Below are 16,640 nucleotides of genomic sequence, written 5' to 3' on the forward strand. Positions count from 1 at the left end.
GACATATCAATACACACAGATAGATTTATTTATTTATTTATTTGTATTTGTATGCATAAGTCTCATTTCAGGTACACAGTCACATTAGACATGTATCAAGATCAGACATATCAATACACACTGATTTATTTATTTCTTTGTATTTGTACGCACAAGTCTCATTCAAGTATACAGCCACATTAGACATGTATCAAAATCAGACATATCAATACACACAGATAGATTTATTTATTTATTTATTTGTATTTGTATGCATAAGTCTCATTTCAGGTACACAGTCACATTAGACATGTATCAAGATCAGACATATCAATACACACTGATTTATTTATTTCTTTGTATTTGTACGCACAAGTCTCATTCAAGTATACAGCCACATTAGACATGTATCAAAATCAGACATATCAATACACACAGATAGATTTATTTATTTATTTGTATTTGTATGCATAAGTCTCATTTCAGGTACACAGTCACATTAGACATGTATCAAAATCAGACATATCAAACACAAAGAAGGCAATATCAAAGTGAAAATTCACGACATAAAGCAACTATATATATATATATATATATGTGTGTGTGTGTGTGTGTGTGTGTTACTAAAATCAAGATCAGTCATTTCAAACATGAGGCAATGTGTTACTAAAATAAACAGGTTATACACCACATCCAAATCCGAAAGTTACTGTGAATATTTTGTAGATACTATTTCTGAAATGACTCGCCAATTGGAATTTATGTATTGTCATTATACTATATATAAAAACATGCAGGTTGTGGCAGGAATATTAATACAAGATTACATGATGAGATGATGTGCAGTGTGGTAGGTGGGTACATGTCTGCTAACTACATGGCATAACAACCCACACAACAATTTAAATACTTCTCAGTCAAATAGTGGTTAATTTTTTAAGCTCTATTTCCTAAAAATATTTCTACACACAATACTGTGATCCACACTTAATAGGTTAAGTATGTTCAAATGAAAAATACAAAGTTACCACATCCAGGCATTTGAATCAAACTGGATAGGTATCGTATATCTGAAAATTGAGGTTGGAGCTTTCTTGTAATGTCACCCAACAGTAGAAAACTATTTCAACATCTTCCAAATCTTTTTCGCAATCCTAACAAACGTTTTATACCTCTTAAACTCTTGTCAAACTAATATTCACTAGAGAGAGAGAACATCATTCTACAAACATAATTATTCTATCCAATGGGTACCACGGGCTCCTTCCCCTGTTGAAAATCGGCCTGGGCGTTAGAACTACCCACTCACTTAAAACTAATGCAGAGGTCATGCAAACCTTTGTTGTGTAGTGCTTCATTACTTAAGCACAGAACCTTTATATTTATTTATATACATATAGGAGTATATTTATATAGTGTTTACATGCTCGTATATGAGTGTGTGCGTCCAAACAATTCTCAGAGTGAGCTGGAAAATAACTACCGGCTACAAAGTAACAAAGTTTGACTGATTTATACCCACACTTCCCCCCCCCCTTCTTTTTTCAAAACTGGAATATTCCTCCTCCCCCTTTCTTTTTTCAAAACAGTGGAAAATTGGAAAGCGCCGCATTAAAAAGTTATCCAAACGGAGTCTACAGACAGTTCCCCCTATAATATGCCACATATTGTGGGTAAAACTCATTGTCATTGTATTTAACATAGACTTTTCCACCGTTGCCTGTGCTCGTATCTGCAGTACGTGGGGGTAATTCCATTCCGCCATACCCAGCACAAGTTCTGCAAACCAGTACCTGCGCAATAATCATGGCACGTATGGATGAACTACAGCTTCGATTGCAGTAGGTGTTTGCGTAATTTGGACATGGAGAAAAACTGACGCCCCCTCCAAACTTCGTGCGTACACTTCGACGCCAATCCAGATTATCCGTGGTTATAGACAGTACATTAGCAATGTCGGTGGCATGGAATAGTTCCAGCTCTCTGCAACTCCCATACCGCTTTATATACTCTTCTTTCTTGAGCAGGTAAGAGCCTAAACAGTAAAATAGTTAACGTAAGGGAGGTTAGTACGTCTCGCAAAGAATAAAATTATTTAAAAGCAATACTTCAGTTATGTATAACTGCAATTCGTTCACGTAAAAACCCCGTAATTAACCCACGTAGAACAAACCGAACTCTTAAAAAAAATTTTTTTTTTGTGCACGAGTAAGAAAGGTGGAGCCGTAATTAAGTCTCGCTGTTAGAGAGATGGGATCTATCTGGCTCAGAACCGGGACGAGTGAAGGGCTCTTGTGAACACGGTAATGAACCTTCTGGTTCCACAAATTATTGGTAAGTTCTCGAGCAGCTGCACAAACTGGCGACTTCTCAAGTAGGGCTCAGCTCCGTGTAGTTTATTAGGGGGAAAGTTGGGCAGGGCCTCCAAATATTTCATATAAATGTACTATTTTAAACTTCAGTTCCTACTGTGCAAAAGACAAACTCGATACCCATAACAATGCCTATTATCAAATGCTGTACAGGGCAATGGTAGCCATTTATTCTGAGAAGCGTATAAATCCACACACACACTGCAAGGCAGAAAACGTTATCTGAATATTAGAGCAGGTGGTACATGTAGAGTTTACGTAACTGTCACTACCACCATTACTTGTCTGCATTATTACACTGCAATGCTGCTAAGTTGCTATTATCATTACTTGTATCATCGCCTTGGCCACGCTCTTGAAACATCGCACAAATTCTGTGTACTCACATATTTCTACCCTTACAATTAAACCACGGCACCCGTTATCTTATCTACTGCGTGGTTTTCAGAAGCTGCTACTGACTTCAGTAGTATACTCACCAAAAAGATATGGGTTCTCAACCCTGAACACATTACACACATCTACATGTCTGACAATCGGTTTTATTTTATTCTTAGCAGAAATAAATTCTGGGCTGTAATTCGTCAATTCTTGAAGCACTTCCCTACGAGGCACCTTATTGCTCCACGAGGGTGGCTTGTGTCTGGACAATACATCTCTTGCCAGTGACGAATCCATTACGATCTGTAAGTACATATGTATATGTATGTACATGCGTATGTGCGTAATACGTCACCGATCCCAACACAGCGTGGCCTAAAAACATTCTTGAAACAAATATCGAAAAATGTTTCATGCAGAATTTACATAGAGTTAACACGAATATACAGTGCGTACAATCAAGTGCGCGCCGCGGCTGCAATTTGCCGTGAGTGATACCACCGCAGAACGGATGCAACTCCCCTCCCCGACTGCGGGGTGGGGGCAATTTTACGTACTCCTACGCGCCTTTACGCAACTGCGTTTGATCTCCGAAAACGGATTTTGCTGAATCGATCTGGGTGGAGTGGGGTGCGACAATAAAGCACCGCCGCTCACTTCCGGATTTTTGAACGGTAACGTTAACCCTGTGCGTAATTCAGTACGATGTCATGAAAACATGGGGGAGTGGAGGTATAGCTCCATCAGTCTTGTGGTGGAGTGGAGGTATAGCTCCTGCACACACGCGCACTAATATTTGGTATCACCTTAAAGATGGTGAATTAAGCGAAGACAAACACAACGCCCATACAAATAGAACGCACCTACATGAATGTTATGAGGGGTAGCCTCCTCGGCCCTTGCGCCGCGAGATACAGTGGTCTATTGTGCTTAACGCACCTACATACTACGATCATCATCAAAACCTATATCCAAAACATAATTTACAAACAAATTTACTGACTGAAGCAGCACGCAGATCCTTAATACATTAAACACAACTCATATCTGGGCAAGTAACTTCCACATCATGAGGCTAAAACCAGCGTGGGTTCACATGATCTACCCCACACGGAAACCTTCAACTCCATAGCAGGAATTATATACATATCCTCCATGTTATTTTAATATTTTTTAATACTTAATATTTTTACTTATTTTTTGACGCGTAATATTTAACTTTTATTCGTATTATAAAATTTCGCATTCGTAATATACATCTTTTAATTACCTCCACTACTATTTTAAATTACAAATTCTTGTATATTCTAATTTTTCCAATACTCTTCTATATTGTAATTTCTCGTCATAATACAAGGCACAAAATTCTACCACTTTCATAATACAGACGCGTTGCACCACAGTATGTATCCATATTGCGATTTCAATTAACTTCATCTCATTATATACACTGCCTGATGGCGGTCTCTGGAAGGACGAAACACGTAGCGGCAAAGAATAAAATTCAATTAATGTAACAGTACTAATTTTAACTGTAATACAATTTCCCTTGTTGTGGTGCCGGATACATTACATAACCATAAGTTGATTTATGACCGCAATATATGACGAAATAGCATTATCTGATTAGGAACGGAATACACCATAAATACTTAAATGGTTACTTCACGAATAAACAACATACAACAGCAAAATGAATATCAAAATAACTTATACCTTGTCACATGTGCTTCATTTACGTCTACTCAGGCAACAAGTCATTAATTACGAGTAAAAAATCACCCCCCCCCCTTGTTCACATTCGATGTTTCAACGAACTACGTCTACCAAATGCGGGTATCAGAATTACTTCTCACCTTAACTTCGGCTAACAAGACCTCAAAAACACCAAACACCAACTGCGATGACGTATACTCTCTATCTATTCACATCTCGAGCAACTCTTGTCTGCGCCGTCTGGGCTTGCGACTCTCCTTAGCATCAACCAATCGCGGATCGCCCATCGTGCAGGCCCACTAGGACTCCCCTACTGCAGCCGCCGCAGCCACTCATACCACGTACAACCCGAAGCATACACGTGGAATGCGATTTGGTATGGGTTTGAATGCGGCCCCAATAAAACATGGACGTGCAAAGTGAGGTACTCACTCCATGGTGCGCAACCCATTTAGAGAAGCCAACTGTTGCTCAGGTAGTCAAGAATTTCCAAACTTTTAATTTCATCTTGACTGAGAACGCCGTTTCTATGTTTATATGGATTAGTGCAAAAACACTGCAATAATTGAGACTTACTTAATGCACATACAATGAAATCGCAACCACATTTTGTCAGCAAATTAAGTTAAATAGAAATGTGAAAGCTCACACACACACGCGCGCACGCACATTACAATCATCTTTGTACTGTGATATTAGTCCAAAAGCACAAAATGTCGGCGACTGTCACAGCGTTGCCAAGGAGCAGCCATTTTATCTTGGGTTTGCAACATTGATCCATTATTGAGTTCCATTAATTGGAACAAGCTCAAGAAAACACTGCTCCGTCAAAACAAACTTCATACATGCCTTAAATATTTATTGCAATCAAGCTACATGTTGAAATCATGTCGCACCGGTTTGTATGACTCCACGTGTCACACAAAATAAGAGTCTGTCTTAAAACTCTCTAAACTGAACATTAAAACTGATATTGTAGTCTTATCAGACTGCCCACATCTTCAGAGTAGGAGTCACTTCAGCCCTCAAAATGGAGGAAATATGGTGAGTGGGAACATCGTGCCGGAGGAACAAACTTCAGCCTCCGTTCTGGTAGAAGTACCCTCCTGAAAAGGGAGGAAATATATTTTTTTTCCGAAGCGTTGGTACCGACCTACAGAGATTACACGATGACGTAACTAAGAAGACCACAACATGCATCTTCACCACAGAAACACCGAACCCTATACAAATGCTGAAGTATCATCAGCTTGGTCGTCATCAGCATCATAGTCTGAAACTTTGGATCCACTCTCTTCAACTGTAACATAGATTGATCCTTGCAGCTCAACTTCGGGAGTCCAGTGGATCTTGTTCCTCTGCGTGTATGGTCCATTAACTGTTTTGGAATGAGTTCAGGTTCAGTTCTTTCAACATGATGAATGAAATTAAGTCCATTATTTTGAATTCTCTTATTTAAATTCAATATACCGAGTTTATTTGTAATCACTATATTTATACTTCGAACTCTTTAAAGGCTGATCGATCGGATGGTTAAATTCCTGCTAGCCTTCGCCAGCACAGTCATTGCTGGCTTCAGTCTCCTTGAGATCCATGACCAAGATTTTTGTTCTCTCTAGACATGTACGTGCTTAGAAGTGGCGCTAAGTTTGTTGTACCTTAGTTTCAGCACGAGTATATACGCACTGTCATGGCGTCCAGATCACTACGAACTGTGTCCTCCCTCTTTTCACTGCACTGTACTAAGTAACCGTTATACAAGATAGACAGAGGTTTTCTGTGAGTGCAGGCTTGTGCAGCAGTTCTTCTAAATAGTATATAAATATGCAGTTCGTACCTCACAGCAAACACATTAAGGCCAACCGCTTAATGTTGTTTAGGTAAACAAATGCTGTTTATTGTGAGAACCACATGAAACACACAGATACACTCTGTGAGCACCATGCAGAGAGAGTTTCAATAAGTTAAACATGTGGAGCATATGGTGACCACTGGGATTTGGAAAGAGATAATTTATATACCGCTACATCTGTAGGAAACTTCATTTCTATTACTGAAATGTGTTCTGTGTGTTGCGTGCGTCAACATTAAGCCCTCGTCCTGCTTGAGGAGACCATCTGGGCCTAAGACGGGACGATTAACAATGGCGAAACTGATACATTTACAGGCGTACCCTCGAAACGAAATTGTGTTAGGACGATCAAATCAAGGAATGAATGGGTGGTTCATAATAGCAGACAGAAATAGGGATATAATGACGAAGCAAAAAGAAGTGTCCTTGGGGAAACCTCTTAGTAGGCTTGACTGTAGATGGGAGATAAAAATTAAAAAATTAAATTCATATGGGGGGGGGGTTGGAATGTAGCTGGGTTCACTCGGCACGTCGGCCACTGATTAGCCTATTGTACCTGCCCCGGGTGATTATGATGATGGAGAATTTGGTGGAATGAAGATTGGCAAGGGAAACCGAAGTACTCGGATTAAACCATCCCCATCGCCACTTTGTCCACCACAAATCCCACTTGACTGTAGATTGGAGGTAACACTAGCATTAACCTTTAAACGACTAAAGACAACGTATGTCGTCGTTAAGACGGATCTGAAGGAAACAGGAAGCGAGGTTGTAGACTGGATTTAAATGGCCCAGGACTGGACGCAATGGCAGGATGTTGTAAAAGTGGTAGTAAGACTTCTAAGGACATAAAGGGAGGGAAAATTCTTGAGCTTCTCAATATTGTCTCTATTCCACTGCAGCTCCGACCCCATGTCATGGAGATGAATTTCAATATACTCTCGTAGCCCAACCTCAGAAGGATACATTATGCGCAAATTTATTTATGTATTCAGCTGCTTCATGTGGCATTCTGGTTACGTACGTCTCTTGTACGTCAGTGTTCTGCACTCTTCAGAGAGGGGATATTCCGTGAGGGTGTAAAGCAGAGGTTTTAACACAGCGTAACAGATAATTAGATTTGTCATTTGCGTTAGTTTCATATTCCTGTATGACAGAAGGAAACTGCAGTAATACTTTCTACGTATCTCCAGTTGAAGGATGCCGTCTTCTGGGATGTGGCGCCGTGTAGATATTTTTAACCGACGTTTCGGAGGAACGTATCGCCCCCATCTTCAAGGTATAAGAAATCTACGAGCGATGAACCAGCGTGAGCAGGTGTCTGTGACTGCTATCTCCTTGTGGTATGTTGTATATGGCAGTAAATAAAAACAATAAAATGTTAACTTATTCGAAAATAGCGACCATAAACTTATATGAAGAAAGCAGTCTTCTGGGATTTGGCACCGCCGTGAAAGCCTCAAATCTTACATAAACTTATATATTTCAAAATTATTTACAATAATAAATCATACGTATATAGGGCCTACATGATTACATGTCTGGGCTACGAATCTGGTGTCTAGATTTGCTTATATAATCGGTTTATTATTGTAAATACAGTCTGTTATGATAGTTTTCATAACACTTCTGTTGTGTGCATACTTTCAACTGTTACGTTCTTTTTATTTCTTCTCCGTAGTTTCTGGCTTCAGATTTTTTTATTATTATTCTTAGTGGGGTGAGACTGAGTCCACTTGGTACTGCGGCCACTACTGGCCTATTGTACCAGCCCTAGATGACAGATGATAGGTGATGGTGGAGCAAATGGTGGAAAGAAGATTGGTAGGGGAAACCGAAGTACTCGGAGAAAAATCTGCCCCACCGCCACTTTGTCCACAATTCCCACATGACCAGACCCGGGCTCGAACCCCGTCTGCCGCAGTGGGAAGCCGTCGGCTAAACCACCTGAGCTATTATGGCTCGGGCTGATTGCTTCAATACTTACGTGTTACAGTATCTCGCCTTAAACTCTTCCAGCAAGACTGACCTATTGTTTGTGTACTCCTCACATGCACGCCCCCCACCCCCCAAACTTTGATCGTTTAATGACGCAATGAGTGTATACGTATACAATACTAAACATTTCCACACTCTGACTTTGGAAACTTTAGACAAAGTATGTTACCAATACGTTTTCCTCCTGTTTTTAAAATTTATCTTACCTACATGTTGCGTTGTGAACGGAGAAGTTCATGGAGGTAGGCCTTGGCCCACTGGGGCTCTAGTGCCAAAGGGGGGGAAATGTTGCGTTAGGTCATTTAAGAAGCAAGTATGAACGCTCTTGGTTCGATTTTCTGTGGGAAACCAGACGACACCACGAAGTGTCTGGTCATACTTGGATTCGAGATTTGCGAAAAGTTGTTGGCACTGACAAAGATTCAAGCCATTCCATTTCGCGAACTTCGTCGGCTTTTTCCTGCGCATATGTGATCATACAAGGCAACACTCGTTATCACAGGCTCAACGTCACACCGCCAGCTGCTGTCGGAGATAGTACGCACGCCATTTAAAAGTTCTAGGCTGACAAAAGATTCAATACCCTAACATGAATCCTGAGGTGACGTAAGGTGCCTCACTGAAATGGCGTATATGTATACAGGATGTAAATAAATATATGTTGCAATGCTCTGTGGCAGAGAGATGGGTTCAATCTTATCATATTTTGTAAATACGCCCATGTCCGGACACGCTTCCTTTTGGCACTAAGAGTCCCAGAAGTTTCCGAGAGGATGCATAAGTTTTAGGGGATGTTATCGTTGTTTTGCATTATAAAAGTTGCTCAAAATGGCGGCCGCCTACTTCGCTGCATGTTCTGCACCGCCTGGCCATGTTATGATGACCTATTTAAAAGATTCCCGGCATTTCCCGAATGGTTCCAGCTGCTACTGCAATTCTTGCCACAAGATCACATTGTGTCTCCACTGGAGTCTCATGTACCAGGCTTTCCATGTACCCCCAGAGAAAGAAATCCAGTGGAGTCAAGTCAGGGAAGCGAGGGGCCAGGTTATTGCACCTCCATGTCCAATCCATCTGTTGCCAAAAGTTTCACCCAAATACACACGGACAACATTGGTGCAGTGCGCTGGGGCGCCATCATGCTGGAACCACATTTCACGACGGACTTCCAAAGGCACCACTTCCAGCAGCTCGGGTAAGGTCTCTTGGAGAAATGTTAGGTGAATGTCACCTGTAAGCCACAGGTAAGAGGTAAGGGCGTCCTCATTCACATTTCAGAGGTCTTAGCGCGTAAACAAAGCGTTTCCGGACTTGGGTGTATTAGCAAAATATGATGAAACTGAACCCATCTATCTACCACAGAGCGTCGTAACATTTATTTATTTACACCCGGCACACACACACACACACACACACACACACAGGTCCATATAGAAGGGAGGGGGCAGCAGGATCGCTTGGCGCAGTCTCCTGGTAGTGCCCCAAATATACACTTACTTAATTTTTTAAAAATAAGTCTTTATCGGATTATGTCAAATAAACGTAAATAATATGTAAATTGTAAAACACTGAAAATCGTTTCTATTACATAATTTATAATTTATTTTAATAAATTACCGTAGATACGATCTTTAAAAGAAGTTATAAGATATAATCATATATATATATATATATATACAGTTTCCGGAGCGGGGTGGGTAGTGAAGAATGAATTGTAAAGGACACGGAAGGACACTGTATAGGACTAGTTGGGGGTATAAGTAAGGTTGTCCCTGCGTTCAGTTAATTAAGCACCACGCCATGAAGACGTATGGGGGAATGGTAGTATAGCTCCACTATTCTTGATCCCGTTGCTATATACGGCTGATTAGGCAGCTTCAAGCCTTGGCTTCTTTATCCTCGGGGAAAGAACCCCCACTGGATAGAGGGCTGAGTGGGCGCTATGGCGAATATAAAATTCTTGCATTGCCGGGAACCTAAACCAGGACGCTGAGCTCGTAGCCCGTTGCTATGCCGACTCGCCCGAAAGTATGCTGCTTCTTCAGCAACGTGCCTCTGCTACTGCAGCCGTCACTTCCCACTGTGCCTGTACGTTGAACGTTTGGAAGAGCATGGCTTCTCTTGAGAGATATGAATGGTATATTAGCAAAACCTGAAGACAAATGCACGTGAGAACTGCTTTTTCGATTTAGCATCTTGGACATTTCATAATTCAGTGCTCATACAGGGGCAACCTCACTTGAAAAGTGTTGGGAGAAAGACTGCAGATCCAAGCTGATTTCAACTGACTGCTGTTAGAAGTCTGTTATACCGTCGGTCTTTCAGTTGCCAAGACAGATATGGGGTTTCTTGAATGGAATTCAAAACATCTAATGAAACACAAGCCTGTGACATGCCACAGCTGCTGCAGGAAATGACTAATATGACGTAATACTACTTGGAACTAAACTGCGTTGCAGGGTTCCCGAGCACAAATACGAAATTAATTTCCTTTCAAGCAAGCTGTTCTCTCTTGCATATATTCAGTAAACTTCTGTTGACAAAGTAACCATCAGCTTGTAAAATATTAATAAAATAATGGATTTATAACCTTCAACGTGTTCTTTGTTACAATGCGCCATATTAGGATTATTAAAATATGCCCGTCCTGACGAAACTATGATCTGTAGATCTTATTTCAGTCCAGCGAGGGGTTTTCTACAATCCCATTCCCGTTAGCGTCAACGGTGGCGTATATATCCCGTTTTTATGGGATACAGAGGGGGTACGCGGTAGCGTAGTCAGTTGAGGCACTAAGCTACAAGCCGGAAGGTCGCGGGTTCGATACTCGATGAGGTGGATTTTATCACTTGACCTAATCCTTCCAGCTGCACTATGGTCTTGGGTTCGACTCAGCCTCTAACAGAAATGAGAACCAGGAATCTTTCTGGGGAGGTATGTATGAGGGGTAGGCCTTCTCGGCTCTTGCGACCTACAGTGGTCTATTGTGCTTGATTCTGGGGGGGGGGGCGGCAAAGAGAGGCCGGCGCCATCTGTGAGCCGATTGTCTAGAAAATGTGGGTGCCTCGATTTCTCACAACCCTATGGGCCTTCACGGCCTGTTACAGGGATAGTTTCGCCATTTTTTTTTACCTTGCTGGATGTAGAAATAAATTGTTGATAAGGAAAGGGGTAAATCAGCGACCGTAACCTCCAGTTCTGATTCGTCGCAGATTTGGGGGGAGGGGGGATGTGAAGCGCAACCAAAATTTTAGTACGAAAAGTGATAGGAAGAAACCACCTGGAAGACTGTATGTGTACTGGAAGGCAATATCAAAATGAACCGTAGAGGAACTGGATTCATCTGGCTCAGACGAGAACAGTGGCGACCACTTGTGAATCTGGTAATGGAATATAGTGATCCGTAAACGGGGAGTTGCTTGACTGGTTGTGCGATGAAACGCAAGAAGGAAGCAGCACAGTGTGCTTACACGTGCCGAGGGTTTCTGAGGCGGACACAGCCCCACTGAGATTCATCTGAGGATATCAGAATGGAGATGTATTGAGGAGATATATTATTTTATGTAGTACTGTCATAAAACTGGATAACATCGAAAAATACTGTGACATGACGCCAGAAAGCCGGAACAGTGGAGCCAGAGGAGACGTACATTGCTAGACAACGGCTCGGTAAACAGGTATCCACGGCAACGGGTACGCAAGCACCAATACAGGAATTGTTGGGAACGATGTTTTCTATTCGGTCCGTGCAAAGCGGTTATAAAGAAGAGTTCAGTCGAGAATTGTCAGTCGAGTTCCGAAGTTTCATGAGTGCATTTAGTCGAGGGTGGGAGTTGAATTACGGGATATTTGCCAGACGGCTAGGACATGAGTGCGGAAGATGAAGAATCTCCATCAGTATGATCCGTTACCAGGCAACGACTAATGGAGACTATAACCGACTGAGAACATTAGTGTGTGTGTAACAGTGAACTGCGAAGTGTAGTCACGAGTTGTGCGTATAAGTAGTCAATAAATCGAGTCACCAATCCAAACCCCATTATTAACTTATTACAATTCATTTTTTGGGGGGGGAGGTTGATCCATAAAGAACATAGCTGGGTCTCGAATTGTGTATCACTGCTCTGAAGGAATTCAAACATGCTAATTATTATTTTAAACTACGATCGTAACTTTACGAAACAGCACGGATCACACAAGTATGAAGAGGGGTGTTGCGCAATATACGTGTATTTCAGTTACTACACTAAGGACCGCTGAAATTTCAAAGGAAAATTATTAAAAACAAACTTTGATGAAAATACCCAAACTTAATAAATTGATTTCGTAATATCAACTACATATATATTAACATAATAAACTTGAGAGAATAATAACATGTACAAAGTCGGTGCTCCTATCTAGAGCAAATGTTTTTGGCAAAAACTGTAAATTATTTCACACACTCACTCACTCACTCTATGGAGCTGAGTCCTTCTTGAGAAGCCGCCAGTTGTGCAGCTACTCAAGAACTTCCCAGCATTTTATGGAACCCGATGGTTCATTACCGTGTTCATAAGAGCCCTCCACTGATCCCTATCCTGAGACAGATGAATCCAATCCATACCACATTTTATTTCTCTAAAATCCATCTTAATATTATCCTCCCGCACATGTCTAAGTCTTCCTAATGGTCTCTTTCCCTCCGGATTTCCCAAAGAAACGGTATATTCATTCCTCTTCTCCCCAATGCTTGCTACATGCCCTTCCCATACCATCTTCCTTGACTTGATCATTCTAATTATACTCGGCGGAGAGTACTACGTAGTTATGAAGCTCCACATTATGCAGTTTTCTCCAACCTCCAACCATTTCATCCATTTTCCATAAAAAAAATCTCCTCAGCACCCTGTTCTCAAACACTTTCAATCTGTGTTCTTCCCCCAATGTCAGAGATCAAGTTTCACGCCCATACAAAACTGTATAAAAATTATAGTTCTGTATATTTCAATTTTTATGTTTTCAGACAACAGACGAGAAGGAATGTTGATGGATTTGTATAAAATCAAATGCTTTCAGAAACACCTTCACAACAGAGCACATTAACCATCGTCTAGGTCTGCACTAAACAAGAGACATGCATTTCTTTCAGTCGCAAGTCATACACATCGTAACCAAATAACCGTCGGCCATTAAGGGATCTGGCCCTCAGACACAAACACCAACAGACACTTTGCACAAATCACTAATAACCACTGTTTCAGCATTACTACCATACATCTAATATTCTCTCCTATTTACATGTTACAGTCTCTGCTTGCATTAATACGCTGTCGCGGGTTATTCTGAACGAACCTACATTCAACAAATAATGGGAAATTTCGAAGTAAAATTCCCAACTCTACATGCAGTTTTCAACATAACCCGTCCGTTCATCCACTCTTATATACATTAAATCACGATTGCAATGAATATATACAGCATCAAAAATAGAAACTTGTACTCGGCAACGGCAGAGACTCCAATGCTGACTAAAGCATAGGTAACGTTCGCACTGCTACCTGGCGGTCATATCCGTAACTATAAACAACGGAGTCTACATAAGGACAGAATAAAGACTTCAAGCCTCAGGCTTTATATACGTGTTGTATTACGGCTTTTCCTCCCGTGTGGAGGATTAGAATACCTCCGCTGTGGCTCGTGCAGTCGTTGAAGGCGACGAAAGGGGAATCCCATGCCTGGGAGTATAACTACGCCATTCTGTCACTAGGCAACATAAACACACAGGGGCCGGGTTGTGGGTTGGACGCAAGACTTAACGCCTTGCTCTGTAAAAGAATTAATCTTGCGAGATCTAAAGAAGTGAAAAACAAGATGCAATCTGGCAGAATCTTCAAAGGAAGGTTGTGGCTCAAAATGGCCGTTCCGCCAATGATGATAATTAAGACTTTTATCGTTTTGCCCTTCAGGCCTCTATCGCAAATGCTAGGCAGAGATAAGTTTAAATAGCAATACTTCGCCAGTTGTATGAGATCGGCGTCATTTCGCAACCTGCTCACGCCCGTCGTGTTTTGTTCCTGCGCATTGAAGGCCAGTTGCTGGAGCGTGAAATATAACGCCCCTAGTGGCTGAAGATATTTAAGAATTCCATGACGGTAAAAGTAAGTAAAGCTATCCCTGTTACAGGCCGTGAATGCCCCACATTATCTAGACAATCGGCTCAAAGATGGTGGTAAAGTTGTCAGCCTTATGTGTCGGCCGGGCTTTACTCCCCAGGAAAATTATTTAAATAATTCCTGGTACTCATTTTTGTTAGAGGCTGAGTCGACTCCAGGGCGATAGTGCGGCTGGAAGGATTAGGTCAACTGAAAAAAATCCAATGACCTCATCGGGACTTGAACCCGCGACCTTCCGGCTTGTAGCATAGTGCCTCATACTGAATCAAAAACCCACGTTTATCTTACGGTGGGTCTTGACCTCAAGACTTTCAGTATAAACTGTGAAATCGAATCTGTATGGGCGGTGCCCATTGACCAGAGAGGGAGAGAGACATCCCGTGCTTAACTAACTAATCACTACACCATGAGGGCGTATTTTTGGAGTTGAGGTATAGATCCGCAAGCTTCACGCCCCGGCCGATTTTACCTCCGGTGCTTACTGGATAGGAGGTTGGGTGTGTCCCAGACCCGGCCTGGACAACGTGGATAAGAGAAAATTCTTCACTCTACTGGGACTCGAACTCCGACCTATCTGTCGTCCATCCCGCAGCCAGTCGCTATACCGACTACGCTATCCCGGCTCCTGCCTTTGAAGAGTACTTATAAATAAAGTATCCAGTTTACATACTAAGAGCGTCGATCGCTTTCATAAGGAGCCATGTACATTGGTTAGATATAAACTTAGAGGACTGCTTACTAATAAGTCTGACTTAAGGTGATGTTTCCCACATGCAATACAAATCTCAGTTAACCACACGTCAAAAGTAACAAATATTAAAATTCATTTTAGAAGACATTAATATCACAGCACTGTAAAAGTGGCTGAAATCCTGACATTTCTCGTTGCATTCAACACATGTAACAATAATTTTAAAAACCCTGATTATTTCTTACGTGAACCAGCCTTTGTTTTGAGTCATGTTCCTAGCGATCTCTATGATCTGACGAAATCAGGAGATGTGTCTCGTCTTTTAAACGAAAACAGTAGGACCACACCGAAGATTCCGTTTCGTTTCTAAAACAATTCGTTGCAGAGAAACTACTTTCAAACACTCAAACTGAGATAAAACAAAACTTGAAAACAAGTCTCTCAGAGTCATGGTTTATTTAAACGTCCGCCGGCGCCATTTTCCCCGATTTTTTCATTTCCCACGTGTTGAGTCTCTTCAGGGGGTAACACAGAATAGCGGATACCAGAATCAAACTGCCCGATAAATAGAAGGAAGCATCATAGCTGCCAGTAGCGTCCATAAATGAGCCTGAAACAGAACACACGAGTTAAAATATGAACGTGTGGTAACGCTGGTGAGATGAGTTCCTTGCCAAGGGGGAGGAGGTTAATGTAGCGGTAATATTTCGGACTTTACCGGAGATGATGGATACAAAAACGTACTAATACTATTATATTACACATGGGTGTTAAGCCCAGTAGTCTTAGCATCAAAGTGATTAAGCTTGATTTAAAGAACTGACTCAGTTTTGAAATACGTAAGCCACCTAAAGTACAAAATTAAGTTCTCGGCCTGTTTTAGAAGAAATTAAATTTGTGAAGAGAAACTTACATAAACTTTATATACAATAATAATAATAATAATAATAATAATAATAATAATAATAATAATAACAATGATAATTAGATAAAGTTGTCCCTGTGCTTAACTAATTAAGCACTACGCCATGAAGGCGTATATGGGAGTGAATGCACAGATCCACCTTTTCTTGACCTCGGCACTAGGTGGAGGTGAGTGGTCAGCTTCACGCCCCTTCCACTTTACCCCCGGTACCCACTGGATGGGAGGTTGGGTGGACCCCACAGCCGGTCTGGACGACATGGAGCAGTGAAAATTCTTGCCCCCACCGGGATTCGAACTCCGAACCCGTGGTCATTTGACGTACACATTAGCCAGCTGTGTCTTCTGTCAAACGAATTAATAACAATCTAACAGGAGTAGGCAGTGGCGAGGTGTGACTTAAAAAAATTTTCACCACGCAACACACTATGTACTGAGAACATGCAAGCAACAGAAATGTACAAACATTCCTCGTTTGGCTAACGCGATAGCTCGAAATGTCATGTATGCCCTCTTCCCCTCATTCATATTCATTCACCGCGGCGGCCCGGCTTCAATCCCGGGTCTGGTCAAG

General features: G+C 41.5%; 1 protein-coding gene and 1 long non-coding RNA gene across 7 annotated transcripts in view; both read right to left on the bottom strand.

Moving 5' to 3' along the window:
- Window positions 1–20: 20 nt before the first annotated feature.
- LOC111865573 lies at window positions 21–6,236 on the bottom strand. 2 transcript variants are annotated; one of them, XR_002842991.2, is made up of 3 exons: window positions 4,589–6,236; window positions 2,831–3,035; window positions 21–2,014 (listed from the first exon to the last, which is right to left on the bottom strand). It is a non-coding gene; the product is annotated as an uncharacterized LOC111865573 (long non-coding RNA). The 2 variants fall into 2 exon arrangements; XR_002842992.1 differs by lacking the exon at window positions 4,589–6,236 and adding an exon at window positions 4,449–4,575.
- A 9,024-nt stretch (window positions 6,237–15,260) lies between these two features.
- LOC111865558 (monocarboxylate transporter 12) overlaps window positions 15,261–16,640 on the bottom strand; it is a 91,893-nt gene continuing 90,513 nt past the window's right edge. For all 5 annotated transcript variants that reach the window (XM_023853697.1, XM_023853696.2, XM_023853694.2 and 2 more), the window contains exon 9: window positions 15,261–15,754. In XM_023853697.1, coding sequence (XP_023709465.1) covers window positions 15,603–15,754 — 152 coding nt within the window. In that variant the 3' untranslated portion in view covers window positions 15,261–15,602. The remainder of the gene's footprint in view (window positions 15,755–16,640) is intronic.

The sequence above is a fragment of the Cryptotermes secundus genome, unplaced genomic scaffold (assembly GCF_002891405.2).
Source record: "Cryptotermes secundus unplaced genomic scaffold, Csec_1.0 scaffold836, whole genome shotgun sequence".
NCBI classification, from domain to species: Eukaryota; Metazoa; Arthropoda; class Insecta; order Blattodea; family Kalotermitidae; genus Cryptotermes; species Cryptotermes secundus.